Source organism: Cherax quadricarinatus, chromosome 27 (assembly GCF_038502225.1).
Source record: "Cherax quadricarinatus isolate ZL_2023a chromosome 27, ASM3850222v1, whole genome shotgun sequence".
Taxonomy (NCBI): Eukaryota; Metazoa; Arthropoda; class Malacostraca; order Decapoda; family Parastacidae; genus Cherax; species Cherax quadricarinatus.
Window position 1 is genome coordinate 16,480,066 of NC_091318.1, and position 22,654 is coordinate 16,502,719.

At 39.4% G+C, this 22,654-nt stretch overlaps 1 protein-coding gene across 5 annotated transcripts in view; it reads right to left on the reverse strand.

Annotated features, from left to right (window-relative positions):
- The window catches only part of LOC138853274 (pumilio homolog 2-like), a 439,987-nt gene extending 424,887 nt beyond the window's left edge, over window positions 1-15,100 (reverse strand). Inside the window, exons 1-2 of one of the 5 annotated variants that reach the window (XM_070089036.1) lie at window positions 14,729-15,100; window positions 184-289 (exon numbers count right to left, since the gene is read on the reverse strand). In XM_070089036.1, the coding sequence (XP_069945137.1) occupies window positions 184-285 (102 nt within the window). In that variant the 5' untranslated portion in view covers window positions 286-289; window positions 14,729-15,100. The remainder of the gene's footprint in view (window positions 1-183; window positions 290-14,728) is intronic. The other 4 variants (XM_070089035.1, XM_070089037.1, XM_070089034.1 and 1 more) reach the window with 4 other exon arrangements.
- Window positions 15,101-22,654: the final 7,554 nt, after the last annotated feature.

Below are 22,654 nucleotides of genomic sequence, written 5' to 3' on the forward strand. Positions count from 1 at the left end.
CCGTACCAGGGATCAAACCATGGACACTCAATGTGCGAGCCGAGTGTGCTACCAATCAAGCTATGGGACACCACTAACTCAAAAAAAAAAAAAAAAAAAGTACTTAATAAATGTATGGCAATAAAGTACCAGAAAAATATTCCATGGATAAATAACATGGTATTATACTGCAGCCATTCTTACTTGAGGTCTGATGGGCTGTGGAGGTGTGGGGTGAGGTATGTGCCTTCCTGCCATCATGGCCGCTGAGGGGTCACCCTCGAATGCAGCCTGGCTCCACTTCATCCACCTAAAACAATAGAAACAAATTATTTTTATCTACTAAATTCAAAATACTGCCTAGTACCACCATCACAAGTCCTTCTGTATGCGAATGACAGTGCTCTGTTAGTGTCAGGTAAAGGCCCACAAAATATAGCTAATGTAATAACACTAGAACTGGAGTCCTGCAGCAAATGGTTAGTAGACAACAAACTATCGTTACACCTCGGGAAAACGGAAGTCATATTCTTTGGCACAAAACAAAAACTGAGAAGAGTAAATAATTTTAATGTCCGGTGTAAAGAGGAATCAATCACTTCAGTTTCCTCAGCAAAATATCTGGGAATTTCCTTTGACCCATGCATGTCAGGAGAACTGATTGGAAAGCAAATGCCAGACCGAAGTTCCTCTACAGACAAGCACAATGTGTACATACTGAGGCTCACAGGACCCTATGTCTAGCCCTTATACAATGTCATATGGACCATGCTTGCTCTTCATGGTACTCTCCTGACAAAAAACTGAAAGATAAACTGCAAATCACCCAGAACAAAATGACCTGGGTCCAAGAGAACATGTAGGCCAGGATGAATTACAACAATTGGACATGATGAATACTGAAGACAGAGTAAAACAACTGAAGTTAAATCAAGTTAATAAAATTGCTCACAAATAGTGTCCAGAATATCTAGCTGCTAATTTCGTCAAGGCTGGGAACTGAAGCAATCATAGTACGTACTAGAGGGAGAGAGCACAACTTTGTAGTACCTACACTCAGTGGCCAGGCTTCAAACACCTTTCACTGTACAGCAATAAAGGAATGGAACAGATTGCCTGAACATGTCAAAGCCAGTCATAGCATGAACCATTTAAAGAAGAGAGCCAAAAGGTATGTAATGTATGTAGTGATAGAAAGAGAGGAGAATGATTTTTTATTTTTTTTAGCTAACACGCATGTAAATGTAAATAACTCTTTTTACCTTATTCCTAGTATACATGTATATCCTTTATAGTATAATAATACGATATCTCTTACACTGTATAATAATAAAGTATTAAAAGGACCCCAATAGAAATAAGTCACTCTGTCTGACTTTTTTGGGTTATCCTAGGTTCTCTACACACATGCTGCTATGTATGATAACCTATGTAACCATTTGTGTATACCTCAATAAACTTACTTACTTATTCAGCAATGGGGGTCCTTGAGCTGTCTTAAAATCAGAGAATAAAATTGCAAAAATGGGGGTTTCGAATAATGAGAAAAGTGAATCATTTTAGAGGTGCATGGCACAGAGGAATCAGATGTTTGGGACAAAAGAGCAGAAAGGTTTAAGCAAAAGAACAAAAGGAGGCAGAGAATTAGTTAGCTAGTAAGGTAAATACAGTAGTGGGACTTTCAGAGATGAAGGCATATAGAATATGAATTTCAGGGTATTGAAAGGTCAAAAATTTAATCAATATACAGTAGGACCCCCATATCAGCAGGTCGGTCCGGTTTTCGTGGTTTCAGTTATCCATGGTTTACTGTGGCCAAAAAATAAGCCATAATTTTGCTTAATAATGGTAACAAAGCACAAAAGTAGTGGTGATGACAGTTCTTCAAAGCCTGAAAGAAGTCGTGAAGTGCTTCCCATCAGTGAAAAAGTGCTAATTCTCGACTTATTTATCAATTAAACTTTACCAGAGGTATGTAAACAAAAAACGACATATATAGGGTTTACTACTATCCGTGGTAGGTCTTGGAACCTATCTTCAGCAGAAATGGGGGTCCTGCTGTACCTGTGATTGTAATCCATTAATCATATACCCTATGATAGATCTAGATTTGACTAGTACAGTGGACCCCCGGTTCACGATATTAATCCGTTCCTGAGAGCTCATCGTAAACCAAAATTATCGGAAAGCGAATCAATTTTCCCCATAAGAAATAATGGAAATCAAATTAATCCGTGCAAGACACCAAAAAGTATGAAAAAAAAAAAAACTTTTACCACATGAAATATTAAGTTTAATGCAACAGAATAATTACAATAACAACAATAACAATAAATAACAAAAGAATTGACACTTACCTTTACCTTACTCCTTGAATTCATGCGCATATTTTTCAGCGAATTTAAGGCCAGCAAAGGTTGGTTTGAGAGATTTAAGAATCGTAGTGGCATACATAGTGTGATAAGGTATGGTGAGGCTGCCAGTTCAGACCACAAAGCGGCTGAAAATTTTTATTATTTATTATCACAACGGCTGATTCCCACCAAGGCAGGGTGGCCTGAAAAAGAAAAACTTTCACCATCATTCACTCCATCACTGTCTTGCCAGAAGGGTGCTTTATGTTGCAGTTTAAAAACTGTAGTGTAAAGCACCCTTCTGGCAAGACAGTGATGAAGTGAATGATGGTGAAAGTTTTTCTTTTTCGGGCCACCCTGCCTTGGTGGGAATCGGCCATTGTGATAATAAATAAAAAAAATTTTCAGCCGCTTTGTGGTCTGAACTGGCAGCCTCACCATGCCTTATCACACTATGTATGCCACTACGATTCTTAAATCTCTCAAACCAACCTTTGCTGGCCTTAAATTCACTCACATCACCACTAGTTGCAGGCAATTTTTTTACCAAATCGTCATGCAACTGCCTAGCCTTTTCACAAATGATTGCTTGAGAGATGCTATCTCCTGCTATCTGTTTTTCATTTATCCACACCAATAACAGTCAACATTTTCTAACACTTGCGGTCGCTGTTTCGTATTCACAGTTGCACCTTTTGCAAGAACAGCTTCCTTGATTGGCGTTTTGTTGGCCACGATAGTAGAGATGGTTGATTGGGGTTTACTATACAACCTGACCAGCTCCGACACACGCACTCCACTTTCGTACTTTGCAATTATCTCTTTCTTCATTTCAACAGTCATTAGCACCCTTGGTCTTGAAGGGTTGGCACTGTAAGCTTTCTTGGGGCCCATGGTGACTTATTTTGCAGAAACAGGCACCAAAAACAGTGATAATATGGATAATATGGAATGTACCGAATGTATCCTTAGATGCGCGCACACTGGCTGTCTTGTAAACACTGGCACACAAGGGGCAGTTCAGGCCACACGTGGAGACGTCTCGTACGCATCGTTTCGCATACCGGGTTTTGTATCGGGAAGCGAGGCAAATTTTATTCGATCAAATGCATCGGCTACTGGATTTATTGGATACCGATAGCATCGGGAACCGGGGGTCCACTGTATGTAAGCTTTATGATCAGTTTGCCTAAAATGCACTGCATAATTAGCAGCTTTCTTCTGAGCTTACAATTTATAAAATTGTACAATAAGTCCTCACTTAATGTTGTTGATAGGTTCTTGGAAACTGCGACTTTAAGTGAAACGACATACTGTATAACAAAACCAACTTTACCGTAGGCTAATTGAGATAAACATAAGGGGCGCACAGTGCACCTTTAGCACTCATTGCAAGAGGGTTAAATCAAGGAATAAATGTTTGCAAAGCCACCACAGAGTTCAAAAACAAATGTGCATACTCCACACAGACAGTGGCCTAAGCTAATAATCAATTTTTTTCTCATCGTTATAATGAAACGACATTGAACACAATGACATTAAGTGAAGACTTACTGTATTATACTAAGATCAGTATCAAAAACACAATCAAATGCTGTAACTTTTTTGTGTGGTTCATAATAAATAATTTTTTATTAACCCTTAAACTGCCCACACGTAGATATACATGCACGTGCACAGCGCTCCAAACGTATATCAACATTTTATTTTTCATTCCTTCAAATTTGGCGTGATAGGCCTGAGTCGCCTAGACATAAGAGAATGGGTCTGCGCACTCAGTGTGCACAGTATGAAAGTCGTCAGTGATGCCAGGGTGCTGCGTGGTAGAACCAATTAGTTTCAGCTCCATCTTGGGTCAACATCATGGCAAACCCTCGTGATTCACTCACACCTCGTCGTATTAATACTCTACTATTCTCAGACAGTGAAACAGAATGCGAGTTTAGTGGATTTGACAGTGATATGGCCTCTAATGATCAAGGAATTAGTACAAATATTGATGACAACCCAGATGACCCTCAGCCCATCACCTCTGGGGTGGCCAGTGTAGACAGTGTGGCCATACCAGACCCTCAGCCCAGCACTTCTGGGATGGCCAGTGTGGACAGTGTGGCCAGTGTGACCAGTGTGGCCACAACAGACCCTCAGCCCAGCACCTCTGGGGTTGCTAATGTTACTAAACAGAGGCAACTCTGCAAGAGGAAATTATCATTTTTCATGTGTTATGGTGCTGGTGATAGTGAAAGTGATAAAAGTGATGATGATGAAATTGATTTTATGCCTATAGACGATTCCTCGAGTTAAAATGATCATCATTTTTTTCTCAGTGAAACGTACTTTTAGACGTTGTAACCTATGATCAGGCAGTGTGCCATATGTATCGGTTGCAAGGGTCGTGGGAGGTCACGATCCAAAACCCCAGCCACTGAGAGTGATAGTGATCATGAAGGAGAGTATGCTGGGATGGAGGAAGAGGGAGGTGGCATGGTGCCTGGACCTCGTGGTGAGGAGGGTGGGCAGACAGAGGACTGCTTGACACCCTCTCAACCATGTGCTGCCTCCACTCCTGTGTCCCCTCCTGCTCCCCCACACCCCATGCCACAGGTCCACCCTGCACCATCTGACCGTGAATGGAACTGGACAGACAGTACACCATTCGTGCCACATCCTTTCAGTTTTGATGCCAGTGGAAGTGGCATCATGCCACACTGTCCCATCACAAATTAGTCTACAGAGTTGGACTATTTTCAGCTATACTTTGATGAGCCAATAATGACCCTGATTGTTACCCAGACCAACATGTACTACCAGTATACAATGGTCATGTCTGCGCAGGTGGAAAGATACAACTGTGCCTGAAGTGTATTTATTCCTTGGGACAATCATGCTTATGCCACACACATATAAGAACAATATAGCACACTACTGGTCCACAGAGCACTTCATCTGTACTCCAGTCTTCCATGACCTCCTTCCCTGCAACAGATTCACTCTGTTGCTATGAATGTTGCACTTCGCAGACTGGAATACACCAAACCAAAATGACCTCCTATACAAAATCTGGGAATTGTTTATGTATCTGAAGCACAATTTCAGTGCCTACTTTTATCCATTCAAGAACACTGTTGTTGATGAGTACTTGATACTGTTCAAGGGACGACTGTCATTCAAACAATATATACCAAGCAAACGCAATCGCTCTGGTATAAAACTCTTTGTTATGTGTGACTGTGAGACTGGTATTGTGTTGGATGTCATTATCTACACAGGGAAAGACACTCGATGATACAAGGCGCATGTTGGTCATTTCTGGTGATGTTGTTCGCAAGATGATGGAGCTATACCTTGGCAAGGGTCATACACTGTTCACAGACAACTGGTATACAAGCCCTATGCTTGCTGATTTCCTACGTGTGAACAATACTGATATATGTGGAACAGTAAGAAGTAGAAAACACATGCCAAAGTTCACTGGAGCAAGTCTAGTGGAATCGTTTCATGCTAATGACATGATGGCACTGAAGTGGCATGACAAACGGGACGTGACATTGCTGTCAACCGTCCACACAAACGAGATGGTACAGACAGACAGATTGAGCAGGTTCGACAATGAACCTATTATAAAGCCAGCTGCTGTCACTGACTATACGAACAATATGCGACTAGTCAACAAGTGTGACATGATGATAGGGTTTGTTGACTGTGTGCATAGGAGTCGCAAGTGGTATATGAAGGTGTTTTTCCACCTTGTAGACATTGCAATGCTCAATGCCTTCAATATGTAGGAAGTAAAGACTGGGAAGCGACAACAATATGTGGAATTCACCCTCAATGTCATCAAGCAGATAGTGAAAAAGTATGGTTCCACACCTATACCTGCCACTCTACAGTGACCTGTCACCCCACAACCAGAGGGAGAAGTGCCCAACCATATAATCCCTGACTGTCACTGCCTGATACCATTACCATCTACTCCAAAGAAGTAGTATTCTCAAAAACAGTGTGTTGTATGTGCTTACAACAGTGACCCCGAGTGTGAAAAGACACACGATACACGTTCCAGCAATGTGGGGTGGCACTCTGTATAAATCCATGCTTCTTCGAATATCATGCAGTGGTGGACTTCTAGAAGCATAAATGGACCTGTAAATACATTGTATATGTAGGTAAACAAGAGTATGTGATTGAACCAGGTGTACAAATTCATTTATCAGTGTGAATATGTGTGTATGAAAGTATGATTACTAATTCAGTACCAAACATTTGTGTCTCAACAAGAATTGGCTATGAAATCAAAATATCTGTAAGAAAACATTATTATCATAACATGAAAACAAAAAATAGAAAAGAATTGGAAAAAAAAAAACGATAAATGTTTATTACTTCTGCAAGTGGCAGTGCTCCATGTTGCCGACACATCATATAGCACCAACTTTGTGAGCTTATATCTCAGTAAGTACTGACCCTAAAATTTTTTTTTATCCTATAACATTTATAAAAATGCGCTCTACATTAACCCGTAAATGGTCCAAACGTATATATACGTTTTTTCAATATTTGAAAGTATGTAAAAAAAGTAGATCTTCTTTTTGTTTTTTTACATTTGAAAATGTGTAAAAAACTTTGATCTACTGTTTTTTTGTTATATTTGAAAATATGTAAAAAAAACGTAGATCTACTTTTGTAGCACTACACATGTGAACGTAGATCTGCTTGGACCGTTTACGGGTTTAAAAAAAAAAAAAAAAAAAAATATTTTTCAAAATTTTTGGAGCGCTACACAGGTGAACGTATATCTACATTTGGACAGTTTAAGGGTTAATAATGATGAAAGTAGGACAGCCATAAGACCAATTATAGTTTGATTTAAAAACAACTTGTTGGCCACTAATACGTATCTACTACACTGCCAGCAATTAGACAAAAATGTTAAGTCAGAACTTGAAAACAGTTAGAAAAAGGCAACTGCCTACAGAGGTCTGAAACATGCAGAGTAGTCAACAACTTTATTGCCCTAACACCAAAATGACTTGGGACCCAACAAAATTTGACTTGTTTTTGTGTGTATGCTGAAGATGTGGAACAGATGGCATAAACAATAAAGAGCAAGAGGATGAAAAGAATCAAGTCTGGATACTTTCAACACACTTCAATATTATTATTATCAAAACCAAGCGATAAAATCACTAGGGTCATACAGCACTGCATGCACTGCAATAATCCAAGACAACAACAAATGATAATGTGGAAAATTGCATTTATCTGAATGTATCATAATGTACATAACAGTAAATGAACAAAGATAATTATTATTTATCAGTTAGACAAGTAGGAATTTGGGACACCTAGGTTGCAAAAAATGTCCCCCTTCGATACCTACAACTGTCATATCCACAAGTTGCTCTGGACCTATTAATTATAAATGAAATATGTATCACCAGGAATTCTGGTAAATATATAAATTTGTGGACTGTATATTAAATTAATAAAGGATTATATATACACACATATACATAACAGAAGGAAAATATATCTTAATATCACTCACCAATTTGGCTGGAGATTAATGTGTCATGTACAGGACTCCCCCCCCCCCTTTTGCCTACATTTATGAAAAATTTACTGGCCAGAATTTAAACATAAATTAGACAGCTTATCTGAGGTTCCTGGAGTTGTCCTGTCCTGTCGCCTGATACTCAAGTTATGCAGGAATGCACATCCAACAATTTCGTCTCCTATTTGAGAGGTGTCAGCCCAATTTTAACCTCTAGAGCACGAAAAATTCTTCCCAATATTCACTAACAGTTGATACTGTCTCGTTCAAACATGGCGAGTCCCTTCTGCGCAGACGCAGGCTCAGTTTCCCATTTTCTATGACATAAATATTATTAAATACAGTATGGCCATCTATTTACATATAACTACTGTATTTCTGGAAAATATATACAGTATTTTCCACAGATATAGTGGACATGGAAGCAATGCAAATAACAGTTTCAAGAAGTGTATATAAAGCAGAGAGATTAACTTAGCGAAACCAGATGAATCACATATACAGCCTATAGACTGCCAACAAACTTAATGTCTTCTTTTCTACTATACGATCAAAACTAGGAAGTAAATTCCAAAATGCAAATACAGTGGACCCCCGGTTAACGATTTTAATCCGTGCAAGAGGGCTCATCGTTATGCGAAATAATCGTTATGCGAATGAATTTTCCCCATAAGAAATAATGGAAATAAAATTAATCCGTGCAAGACGCCCAAAAGTATGAAAAAAATTTTTTTTTACCACATGAAATGTTAATTTTAATACACACAAACTGAAAAAGGCATGCACAATTACATGACACTTACTTTTATTGAAGATCTGGTGATGATTGATGGGATGGGAGGAGGGGAGAGCATTATCTTCTTACTGTTTAGAAGGGGAATCCCCTTCCATTAGGACTTGAGGTAGCAAGTCCTTTTCTGGGGTTACTTCCCTTCTTCTTTTAATGCCACTAGGACCAGCTTGAGAGTCACTGGACCTCTGTCGCACAACAAATCTGTCCATAGAGCTCTGTACCTCCCGTTCCTTCAAGACTTTCCTAAAATGGGCCATAACATTGTCATTGAAATAGTCACAAGCACGGCTTGCAACAGCTGTGTCAGGGTGATTTTCATCTATAAAGGTTTGCAGTTCAACCCACTCTGCACACATTTCCTTAATCTTTGAAGTAGGCACAATGGATTCCACAACTGGCATAGGCTTCTCAGGGTTAGCCCCAAACCCTTCAAAATCTTTCTTAATTTCCATACTAATTCTCACCCTTTTTACCACAGGGTTGGCACTAGAAGCTTTCTTGGGGCCCATGGTCACTTATTTTCCAGAAACAGCACCGAAAATACTGTAATAATACGAAATATTCCGAGTGTATGCTTGGATGTTACCGCGGAGGCTGGCTGGTAAACAATGGGACGGAGCGGCACATGTGAGGCTGGCTGAGGGCACATTGGACGCGTCTCGGACGAAAATCGGTATGCGGGTTTTTAATCGGTATGCGCGGCAAAAATTTTGCGATAAAAGTAATCGTTATGCGGAAAAATCGCTATGCGATGCCATCGTTATGCGGGGGTCCACTGTATACTCAGACACAAGACTACCTCACTGGTAATTACCCACATACTCTATACTAGCACCAACAAATCCAACTGGTCTCACTAATTATTAACCCCTTTGACTGTCGGTGTCGTATACTACATATGTACGTCTTACGAGCCAGTGTCGGTAACATATTGATATGCCAAAATTCTAGCGACTTCAAATCAAGCGGGAGAAAGCTGGTAGGCCCATGTGAGAGAATGAGTCTGTGTGGTCAGTGTGCACAGTATAAAAAAAAATCACAGTTTTGGATTAAAATGCAGACTTTGAGGTGTATTTTCGTATAGTATTTATGGTTGTATTCTCATTTGCTTGGTCTCATTTGATAGAATGGAAGACATATTACAGAAATATGATGATTTTGATTGGTCTCATGATGAAAAGGACCTTGAAATTGAGTTCAAAGTAACAGAAATGCTCGATTTTTGCCAACGTTCAAGAGTAAACAAATGATGTCATCATCCAATGTGTCCAACTAGCCATTCTAATATGCAGTCACGAATGGGTTGACATTATTTAAACAATTATTACAATAATGCAGTAGTCTGCCTAACAGTAAATCTTCTATTTTTAATGAATAAAAATTGAAAATAGAAAGCAGGAGTAATATAAGAGGGGCCTGGAAACGTGACTAATGAACAGAGAAATGTTATTTTGGTGCCAGGAATGTCTGCATTATTTATTCTGGACATTATTTTGAAATTGGCATCTCTTTTAATTTACATGAAATTGGCCAACTGCCAATTTCTGACCATTTTATTGGGTAGTTGAAATCGGTATATGGGCAGTTTCTTGTACTCAGTTGATAGAACAAATGGAGTTCTAAAGAAATAGCTATGAGTTTGGTTGACTGGAACAATGGAACTGGCCAAAAATAGGGCTCAAAGTGGGCGAAATTGCCGATAAGTATATATTGCCGAGATCGCTAACTTTGCAAGAACGTAAGATTTTGTACTTTTGGTGTCATTACCATCAGGAAAAGATTCTCTACCATTTCATAATAAAAAATAAAAAAAATTTTCCGAATATTTTGCAACAGGGACACTTCAGGATTTGGGGTCTCGACAGTCAAAGGGCTAAAAAGCAGCTCATGTGCTGTCCCCCATTACTGCAACACTATTTAACAAGTCTACTAAATCTTCAACATTCCCATCCATACTCAAGACAGCAAGGGTCACCCTGATCCTCAAAAGGAGGTGATCCTACAGAACTAAATAACTACAGACCAATATATATCTAACTTGCCTTTGCTCTCAAGTCTTTGAAAAAAATAATACATAAACAAATCTACTCCTAACTCCTATCCCATAACATACTGAACCCCTGCCAGTTTGGGTTTAGGCCAAAAAAAAGTACAAATGATGAAATTATTCAGATGTTTGAATTACTATATACAGCACTTGAAAAAATGAACATCCTCTGGGGCTCTTCAGAGACCTACGGAAAGCCTTTGATACAGTAAACCACAATACCTTGCCCCTAAAACTAGAGCATTATGGCCGCAGAGGACACTCTCAATTACCTAAAATCTTATCTTAGTGACAGACACCAGTTTGTATACACAAATGGCATGACCTCCAATACTCAGCCTGTAGTTGTTGGAGTGCCACAGGAAAGTGTCCTAGGTCCTCTACTCTTTCTTATTTACGTACATCAACGATCTCCCAAATGCACTGCAACTCCTTAAGTGAGTTCTATTTGCAGATGGCACCACTTACGTCTTCCCCCACCCAAACCCGGGTATACTCAGTGACACCGTAAACAATGAGCTACATAAAATGTCAAACTGGATGACAACCAACAAACTCACTCTCAACAGACAAAACCTACTTTATGCTTTTTGGAAACAGAGTATTAAATATCCAATTAAACATATTGATAAATAGTTTGCCCATTGCAAGACACACTGAGGGCAAATTTCTAGGTCTCCACCTTGACTGCAATCTTAAATTTCAGACCCACATCCAGCATATAACTAAGAAAATTTCCAAAACAGTAGGCATCCTTTCCAAGATACGATACTATGTACCCCAAATGGTGCTCCTTACTTTATAACACCTCACCTACGGTATTAGTGCTTGGGGATCTACCACGCCAATCATCCTAAACCTTTAATAACCCAACAAAAAGCTCCTGTGTGGATGATCACAAACTCCTGCGCCAGACAACACACCCCACCACTCTTCAAGAGCTTGAACTTACTTAATACGTATACAAAATACACACACTTATTATTGTGCTTACTATATATACAGAACATTAAACTCCAATAACAACCCTCCACTCAAACTTCTCCTAGACAGCTTCAACAGAACACACAGGTATAATGCGAGGCTCAAAACACTTTTTGACATCCCTCATGTCCGTCTCACACTATGCAAAAATGCAATGCCCATAAAGGGCCCGAAGATCGGGAACTCTGCCTGAAACAGCAAGAGGTCCCCTGCCCACAAATCAATTTACGACTATACTTAAAAATCATCTCATCTCTCAATAACAACCGTACCCACACTATGCTAATCAAATTTAAAGCAACTCTCCCAAATATTTTATTATCCCTTAACTATTAAGCCATTACTACAAACTTAAAAATGTATGTCTGTATCATAAATTGTACTACCTCATATTAATAATAGAGTGAAATACAGTGATACTTCGGGATACGAACTTAATTCGTTCCAGAATGCTGTTTGAGTGCAGATACCGAACTGAGTTTGTTCCCATAAGGAATAATGTAAATTAGATTAATCCGTTTCAGACCCCCAAAAATACACTTACAAAAGCACTTAGATAAATACGCTTACATAATTGTTTGAGTTTTGAGCTGTTCATATCCTGAGGTACCACTGTACTGTATATTTGTAATCTACCACTCTTCACCTGTCTAGACATAAGTAGTCTTCAAGTATTAGGTTAAGTCTGTCCGAAATGCCTCGGCATGATAGTGGCTTTCTTTGTACCAATCCAATTATGAAATGTTAACAAACACTGTAACCTTTGCAAAGAAATAAATTTTTTATTTTGATTTTGATGTGAAAATACTGTAGTTAAACCTCTAGTAAAAGCATTATACAATGCTTTTATAGAAGGGCCTCTTGAAAATAGCTTTCATTCTCCATAGGCTTGTACATGCTACCCCTTTCTTTGCCTTTGCACACAACCCATATATTGAAAACTAGCCATAGGATTTTGATCAAGGAAGATCAGTGATAGGAGACACCAGGGATGGGATCGTGGATCATAAGCCCATCATTGGCACAAGGAACTTACCTTGATCAAAGGACTGTTTAAAACATACTCAACAGATGTTCCATGCCCAAATCTCTCTTCATTCTGGAAATTCATCCCTTATGACCATTTTAATAAAAAAGCCCAAATCTGACAAAAAAATTTATGTGGACATAAACCCTGCAAATTTGGGATTTGGTATTAGGCGAGTACACAGCCAACTCTGAATCACAGTCAGGAAAAAGGCAATATATTCCACTTAGTGGACTATAGCCATCAGTGAACACATCAGTAGCATGTAAGTGTGACTGAGATGATAAAGGCTGAGTAACCATGAGTTCAAAGTTAAGAAATAAGACTTCAGAAACTGAAGGGAAATAGGGAAGATCTGAATGATAGGGACCTCATAATGTTGGGGGGAGAAATAAGAGATAGGAAGAACAGAAATACAAGGCTTCAAAGGACTCTACAGGTGTCAGATGGTAAAGACAAAGGATTTTAAAAAGAGAAATGACAATTAAAATTGTAACCTGACAATTACACAACGAATAAAAATGAAGGGTAATCACACAAGTAAGGGATATCAGGTTTTACTCTTGTTACAAATCTGATAATTTGGTACATCTGTTAACCTTCAGAGATTTATTTAGTGAAAATAATCGAAAGTCAAGTTTATAATCATTAATCTTACACAAACAGCAGAAATACAAAAAAATAGTAACAATTTAACGCCTCTGGCATTCTGGTAGATGTTACAGTATTACAGTTGAATTAATTAACACACAGCATTTTATACAAATAATTCATTATAAGTATGCAACACTGACAAATTTAACGATTTTATCATGGATAAATAACCATTACAGTAAATCCTATTACTCCAAAGTATGTTAATATTTTAGTTTACTGAATTTCTGAAGCTGTTTCAATACTATAATTACTTCTCTTCCCACCCCATCTTTTATACATAAATGTTTACAGTATATTATGCAAAATGGTACATAAGTTTACAGGATACACTGATGGTACAAGGTGGTAATTAGCACAGCATACAAAAACATTCATAAAAATCTGCAATCCATTAGGCTATTGACACCACTGGTTTAATAATCTGAATAAAGTCACTGTCATCGTCTTAGCTGCTGTCTACTAACCTGCTACTTCATATATATTGCACAAAGATGACAGTATATGATTTAGGCTAAAAATCTTTAAAAGTACTTAAAATTTAGACATGATATAAACACTGAGCCTATCAAGATGTGTAGTCTAGAATACACTATATTCATATAAAGTATAAGAGCTATACAGCCCCTGAGGAATGACAGATAATCAGGTTTGGCACAAGGAATAGGATAGTAGCTATAAATCCTTGCAACAAGAGCCCTTCACCAGCACCAAGGCATTTCCTTGAAAGAAGTCTAATACAAAATTATCCTTGAATCTGCAAAGTCTTTCAAGATATGAACTAAGGACCACTCATGGCTATAATGGGTCATATTTTTAAGAAAACCCTCACTGGAAATACGCCATTTTACCTGGCTTTGCTGGGTTATATTAGGTTAATAATCCTTTTGGTTTAAATAACCCTAAGGTTGCTTGCTTCATGGCCAGCACAGCACTACAACCAACCCTCAGGATAGTTCTGTTGCTTTATACTTTATTTTCAGGATTACCATACATAGTACCGCAGTGGGAAGATAAGGCACTTGTCTGGGGAAATTAATTTTCTCATATGAAACCTTCTAGACTGAGTGCCTGAAGGCTCGAGTCATGGACTGTTTTAAAACTTCAGCAGCCTGACAGCATTATTAAGTAAAGCTGTCGTCATAAATAATACGACTTGCTTTCTAGGTACTGTATTGTACTGCCATATTACCCTAAACTCTGTTTCCTGTTAATGTGATTCTAACAAAAAAAAAGTGCATAAGACTAGTTTGTTCCTAGAAAGAGTCGACAGCCCATGTTATCCCTTACTGAAGGCAGAAAATTGTTGTGACAACGCATATCATCTTCCCCATACCTTTATTTCTCGTATCCTCGGGGCACCGTTGTCAATTACTTAGTCCAAAACCTATTTGGTGGTATTTTAGTGGAGTGATGGAGAATACTGCCTGCTTGTCATTCCCGGAACATGGCGCTGTCGCCAAAACAATAAGGAAAACCTAACTTTGTAAGAATATTTCTGATCTCATGACTATTGTGGTGGAAGGAAGCAAGAGTTGTGTGGTCTGAGGAGTGACTGCCTTATTTAATTACTCCTCAATGGGGCAAAACAGTGCAAATTATTAGGTAAAACAATGGAAACAACAAAGGTTGTGTGAAACATCATTGGCACCCACAGTGCAAGTGAGGCGCGCCGAGCGCCACTCCAAAAAATATATACCTCATTAACCCTTTACTCAGGTTACTTAAGTTATCTAAATAAATAAAAATTTGTTCAAGAAAATACACTGATTTTTTACAGACTAGTGTTTTACATTTTTAAAGTGTTTGCATTAACCGCATGGTTATTACGTGGTTTCATTATTACAAAATTAGTTACATTATAATGTGTGGATGCCTGATCTACATATTACTGTATAAGGTTAGAACTAGAACTAATTATGGCTATTTAATACATCCATCTCACAATATTATTATGGATATATAGTTGTAATAAATTCTGAAACCATAACCTAAAGTAATCTACAAAGCCAAACACTGTACTATGATTTATTTTCGTCACCTGCACGTGGGTCATTGTTTGTTATATTTCTTTCTACGATTTCATTCTACAACTTTTACAGACCTGGCCGAAATCATTGGCATACTATATAGAAAGTCCCTGGTTATGCAGAGCATTTGGGGCAACCCCCAGGATGCAACCCACACCAGACGACTAACACCCAGGTAACCTACTTATTACTAGGTGAACAAGGGCAGCAGGTGTAAGGAAACATGCCTAACGTTACACCCGTGCAGGAATCGATCCCGGACCCTCAGTGTGTAAACTGATTATTATAATCAAACAGAAGCGCTAAACCTACAAGTCACACAGGGCAGGTATGTAAGTAAACCAAGGACGCTGACTCACCTATACATTAACATCAAGAATACGTTAATTACCAGAAATAGTGATTAAAAGAAATCCTCATTGTATATACATACATTGGTTGTATATGTGCTATGGACATTCTTTTTCCATAATTTCCTAAATGTAAAACATATAAATGAATATAATAATTGCGTATTAAAATGTGATGCTAGTTGGACCCTTCGAGAAACTTCGAGGAATGGGAGTGTAGAACGGCCAATCGAGACGCTGGAGGAGACGCCATATTGAATTTAATGCGTGAACTCTGGATTGAGGTGTGCAATGTGATCGGGCGTTCTCGGAGGCCAAATTGCGGTGTTTCGGCCTGAATTTGTAATAGGAACTTGTGTTAATGTCCCCTTCTGAAGAACTGGGACAGGAAATTTGCGGGACCTCAAGAATTGCTTGAGGTCCCGCGTAAGTGTCTCAATCTTCAACTTGTCGGTTTTAAGCCATTTATCACATCTGTCAGACACTGCAACATCATGGGATCTTGATACAAAGAATTCTTCAACACTTGTCCAGTCTTTGGATGAAGATCTACATAAACTTGTGGATGGTTCCACTATGACCCCGCCTCCTCCTGCTTCGCCTCACCTGACAATATATAAGCCACGTCTACGGCCCTATACTGTAGCCGCTCTATATATAATTATATTATTTTTAAAGGGGTGGACCGGTAAGCCAGCGGAAGGCCTCGGTCAGATGACCAAAGCTCCAAAGGCGGGTCATCTTATGACAGACTCGCATTAGGAAACACTTGTTCTGTTTCCTGACGAACCTTACCTAACCTAACCCTATACTGTACTTTCTACAAGATTGATGAACTGAACACATCGACTCCAGCTGAGGGACTGATTACCTCAAACTCCCCCTCTCCTTACACCTTTCTTCTTTGTATTGGACTGATGAAGCCAGTGTGTGGTGAAACGTGTTTTCAATAAAGATTCCCATATGTTGCAGAAGTGTCTCAATCTTCAAATTGTCGGTTTTAACCTATTTATCAACAAAAAGTGTCAGGAGCCCAAGACTGTTCAATTGCCTCCCAGCATACATAAGGGGCATTACTAATAGACCCCTGGCTGTCTGTAAGGAACTGGACAGACACCTTAAGTCAGTACCTGACTAGCCGGGCTGTTCGTACGTCAGTTTGCGTGCGACCACCACTAACAGCCTGGTTGATCAGGTCCTGATCCACCGCGTGGACCAGGCCGCGAGGGCGTTTACCCTCGTATTATAATTATGAGGAACGCTAACCCCGTAAGATTATACAGCGCACATGGGGGGGGATGGAAGATATTCAGGCTCATTTCAGGAAACTGGAGCACAAATCCAATTCCCTAGATCAAGAGCCCCTCACCAGCGTCAAGGAACTTTCCCTGAGGAGATTGACCCTCGAAGCACCATCCAGGTAACTGAACGGAATCCGAGTTTGATTCCTAGACGAGTGACATGAGAGCAAGTTTCTTTCAAAATTTAAAGAAGTTCCACCAACCGTATGCAGTGAAACGTCTTCACAATAGATACCCAAGTGTTGGTCGTGTCTCGTTCATTAACATGTCGGTACTGTACACCATTAATATTATTATAGAGTCGTAAATTCTGTCGCAAACACATTGCAGTGCTGCTGTAAGTTATTTATGCACAATATTTAGCAAGTTATAATTGTATTTAGTCAAATTAAGGGTAGTATGACTTAGTAACAATAACCAGTCAGGATATTTTCTTCACTGTGGCTAATATACTCGAGTTTTATTTTAATATTTGTGAATTTTCTTTGAATTCATATCTTTTTCATCGCATTCCAGCTCAAAAAACGCAGGACGTGACACTGGTTCCTCTGGCAAAATTTACTAATTAGCAACCCAGTTATAATTTCCTTCCTTGAAGACGTTCATTTGTCAGTTCTGTTATACATTTGAGTTTTTTTTTTGTGTGGGGGGGGGGGGGGGAATCCACAAAAAGTGTACTCTAACTCACTGTTTACAATTCTTCCATACTCGTGTCTAGCTTCTGACAGGAGCGTGTTACAGTTGGCACTCTTAGAATTAAGGATATTTATAGGTGATAATCACAATTAAGGTGTCAACTTTTGAGACATAGACACATTCGTGTAATAAGTACAGTAAACAGTTCAGTTTGAAAAGTGTTAGCCCAGTTGTTGATCCCTGCACCAATTTCTATATACGAGCCACCTGTGGAAAATTTTCTAGGGTGATTACTTGTACATACATCAACATTACATGCATACGAGTAATCTCCTTGGGAGACAACAACTGTATTGTTTACCGTAGTCACCCGTGTAGACATGTGAGAAAACTTAACCACCTCTGGTCACTGCAGGTGGCCCCTCGACCCTATCTTATCCATATCTATCCGAGACCAGTATAAATTGGGTAGCACCCTCAAGTACGGCGCTACTAATTAATTGTGGACTGTATAGATTATATTAGTTTAACTGAATGAAGGGGGGGGGGGGGGTAGGTTACACATGGATATATCCATCAAGGAAAACACTTGTACATAATCTCACCACTTAACAGATATTCTCTGGTGGTCACTTGATGTAGCTGGATCACTCATAACCTATCCAATTACAACATACCTAACTGGCCAGTATCAGTCTGCTATAACTAGAAGGGTTACTTAACTGTGGGTGATTGATACTCCTTATTTCCTCCATTCACCATCTCATTTCGATGTCCTGCTACACCAACACGGTTCTTATTCCAGCAGGACGAGGTATCCGTCGGTTTGTCCCGGTTTAGAAGTCGTGACTCCATAAAGCCTTCACTATCCTCGGGACAGGAACAACGAGGTAAACATGTGCACACACACTCTGAGAATGGCAGTTCATATCGCTTCAACGATTCCTTAACTTAGTGTTATTATCACTGATTACATTACGATTTACAAGACGGTTTAATGTCTCATAATTATTATACACATTGGAGGCCACTCCATTAAGATTTGAGACCGATGAGTGATGATTAAATCACGGGTAATTTTCCCCTGGACACAGTCCATGGCAACGCGCCAATCATCCCCGGTCCTACCATTATTCACTCATTTTACCACCTTATTTACAGCGGTGCCGTCAATCACGTTCCCTCACTCTTCACCAGGGACAGTCACGACACTTCCTATTATGAAATGAGGCCTATATTAATCCTTAGGCCGCCGTGAATGCCAATTTCCTGGTTCCATGCTTTCCCAGCCTCCTCACTACATTCAAAACACTCCCGCCTCCCCCCATGCCCCGAGTCGACCTCTACCCCCACACATCCGCTCATGCGCAAAGGGAACTCTTGGTTCTGTCCTATTGTCAAATACATTTTTGACTCATATCGACACATTAAACACCTATTAGGCGCTATAGCTTCGGAAAATTAAAATATTTTCCACACTGCAGCCGGGCGGAGGTCGTTGCTAGACGACTTACATAATGTGGAGTACAATTTTCCCATCTTCACTGGCCACCTAGCTTGGGAACTCCAACACTGGTATTTACATAATCACCCATTAATTCTTTCCACCTGTTAACTCCTCAGGTAGGGCTCCACCCAAAGCACACTCAAGCCTCCATGCTTCTGGTATTAACAATTTCCCTCTTATTGTAAGGTGTGACACTAAGTCTATGCTCTCGGGGTTAATTTGTTGGGCATACTGGAATTATGAGACTAACAATAACAAGTCTCTCTCAGTATCCCAAGTCAGCCCCAGCACATTACTGCATATAGGCACTTCAACTCCATGGCCATCCATATTTATTGATCCCTCAAAATGGACTAATTACTGTTCCATTCTCTCAGGGGCATAAGCCTATGCTCCCTGGATTAATTTATTGGGCATACTGGAATTATGAGACTTTAACAATAACAAGTCTCTCTCAGTATCCCAAGTCAGTCCCAGCACCTTACTGCATTATTTCATTAACCCCTTCACATATCCTCATTAGTTCCTCTTCAGTTGACGTCACACCCGGAAATTGTCCACATAAGATTATTTACCCAATTACTTCGCTCAGTGGACCACCTGTGCACCTATGCATTTATCGTCGCCTAAAGTAAGAACAATTTATTATTTAACTGTTTATTAATTATATCATTATAAGCAGTCAACAATTTTGGTGTCTTGCTCATTTCGCAGAGCTGGGCCCGCTAACTGTCCATACGCCATCCTATAATTAGTAGATAATTCTGGACGGTTGAGCTTCCACGGAAGTCGCACCCAGTAATGTCCAGATTCAAAGTTAACATCCTTTAGGTATTGTTCTTGAGTAATGGAATCATTTGGACTTTCCTCATTTATATTAATCCCTATGCTGTCCAGCTTCCACAAATTAGACTGGCTCAACATCATACTCGATAGAAGAATACTTGTACTGGGTTGACCTTTTATGAGTAAGACACCGTGACTGTATTCACTACTTCCTCTAGTCATTATTACTAGGCGGTAGTCTGCCATATATTACATGGCCCGTACCAGGGTTGAGGAGAGTGACGCCGCATGGGTTTGGAGTTATGCCCTTTATCCTGAATTATTACATCCAACACCGGCAAGGGTACCTCAGCTAGGCCATCATTATTGCCATTAGCTGCAACCCTTACATCAGTCACTGTAGTGTCAGGGCTATTAACATTATCATTATTGTCACCATTATTAAAAGAATCACATACAACCCTGCACATAACTGTATGGTGCCTTCCCTTGTTGCATTGATAGCAACTGTTCAATTTGGTATGACAATCCTTTACATTATGATTGTCTAGACATCTGATAAATCTGTCAAGTTCTTTCATTCTTTCCACTTTAATATCCCATGAATTATAGGCATTACAATTTTTAGTGAAATGAGTACCCTTGCAGAAGAGACAGTCTCTCCTTTCCTTGCCTGACCTCTTATTAACTGGGTTACCCTTACTGAGGTACTTATTCCTCTTACCTTGATGTGAGGAACCACTATTACTGATTCCTGTCACTTGATATGTGCCTATTTAACTCTTAATTATGATTATTACCATTGGGAGTATTTTTCCCTTTTGAGACTTGACAGATACTTCAGAGTCATTATGTGTTATATCCTTAGAACTGTTTGGCTGACTGGTCTGCAATTGAACAATTAATTCTTGCCGACCTAGTCTGATTTTCTCCAGACCATACTCTGGAGGTTTTGGCAAACCCACCCTTTGCATTAATAGGTTGATCAACTGCCTGGCTTACACCCTTTAATTTATTCAAAGCCTTACTTTTACAAGACAGTTTTTCTTCCAATTCGTAATGTTGATTAATTAAAACATTCATTTCCATTCCATCTGCACAATTCTCCAGCAGATCTCTTTCACAGTCTTTAAACCACAATTTGTACCAATCAAATCTACTCTCTAAAGTATCTAAATATAACTTTAATTCATTAGGGTTCACGGTTCTTTGATTCACTAAATCAAATGCCTTCGTCACATGGATTTTAATAGCCTGTAATGATGCTTTCATTACTCTAAAATTCACGGACTTGTCAGCCACATTAACTCCATCAGATCCAGTCATGGTTAGAGAATTATTAATCACCAATTATACAACTTAAGTAGGCGCCTTATAAGAGTAATTCTTGCACTTTACTCTTGTATAAATCCTAGCCACACATGTGCTAGCTAATTATCATCCACCACAAGATCGATTAAACTTGTGTACCCTATACCCACTTTCTTCAATCAGTCACTTAATTATTAAGTAATTAATTCAATTAATTTTTTCACTGATTGCATCCGGTTCAGGAAGGACCAGCGGGCAGATGTGGAAAATTTTCTAGGGTGATTACTTGTACATACCTCAACATTACATGCATATGAGTAATCTCCTTGGGAGACAACAACTATATTGTTTACCGTAGTCACCCGTGTAGACATGTGAGAAAACTTAACCACCTCTGGTCACTGCAGGTGGCCCCTCGACCCTCACTATCTTATCCATATCTATCCGAGACCAGTATAAATTGGGTAGCACCCTCAAGTATGGCGCTACTAATTAATTGTGGACTGTATATATTATATTAGTTTAACTGAATGAAGGGGGGGGGGGGGGGTAGGTTACACATGGATATATCCATCAAGGAAAACACTTGTACATAATCTCACCACTTACCATATATTCTCTGGTGGTCACTTGATGTAGCTGGATCACTCATAACCTATCCAATAAAAAGATGAGGTAATATACCTCCTCCCATGGGAGACTTAAGTCTCGAGACACTCCCCAGATAGGGAGCCAAGGCCGGGTCACCACTACTTGGAAAAGACCCGGGCCGGGAGAATACCGGCGAATAAAAAAAAAAAAAAAAAAACCTATCCAATTACAACTTACCTAACTGGCCAGTATCAGTCTGCTATAACTAGAAGGGTTACTTAACTGTGGGTGATTGATACTCCTTATTTCCTCCATTCACCATCTCATTTCGATGTCCTGCTACACCGACACGGTTCTTATTCCAGCAGGACGAGGTATCCGTCGGTTTGTCCCGGTTTAGAAGTCGTGACTCCATAAAGCCTTCACTATCCTCGGGACAGGAACAACGAGGTAAACATGTGCACACACACTCTGAGAATGGCAGTTCATGTCGCTTCAACGAATCCTTAACTTAGTGTTATTATCACTGATTACATTATGATTTACAAGACGGTTTAATGTCTCATAATTATTATACACATTGGAGGCCACTCCATTAAGATTTGAGACCGATGAGTGATGATTAAATCACGGGTAATTTTCCCCGGGACACAGTCCATGGCGACGCGCCAATCACCCCTGGTCCTACCATTATTCACTCATTTTACCACCTTATTTACAGTGGTGCCATCAATCACGTTCCCTCACTCT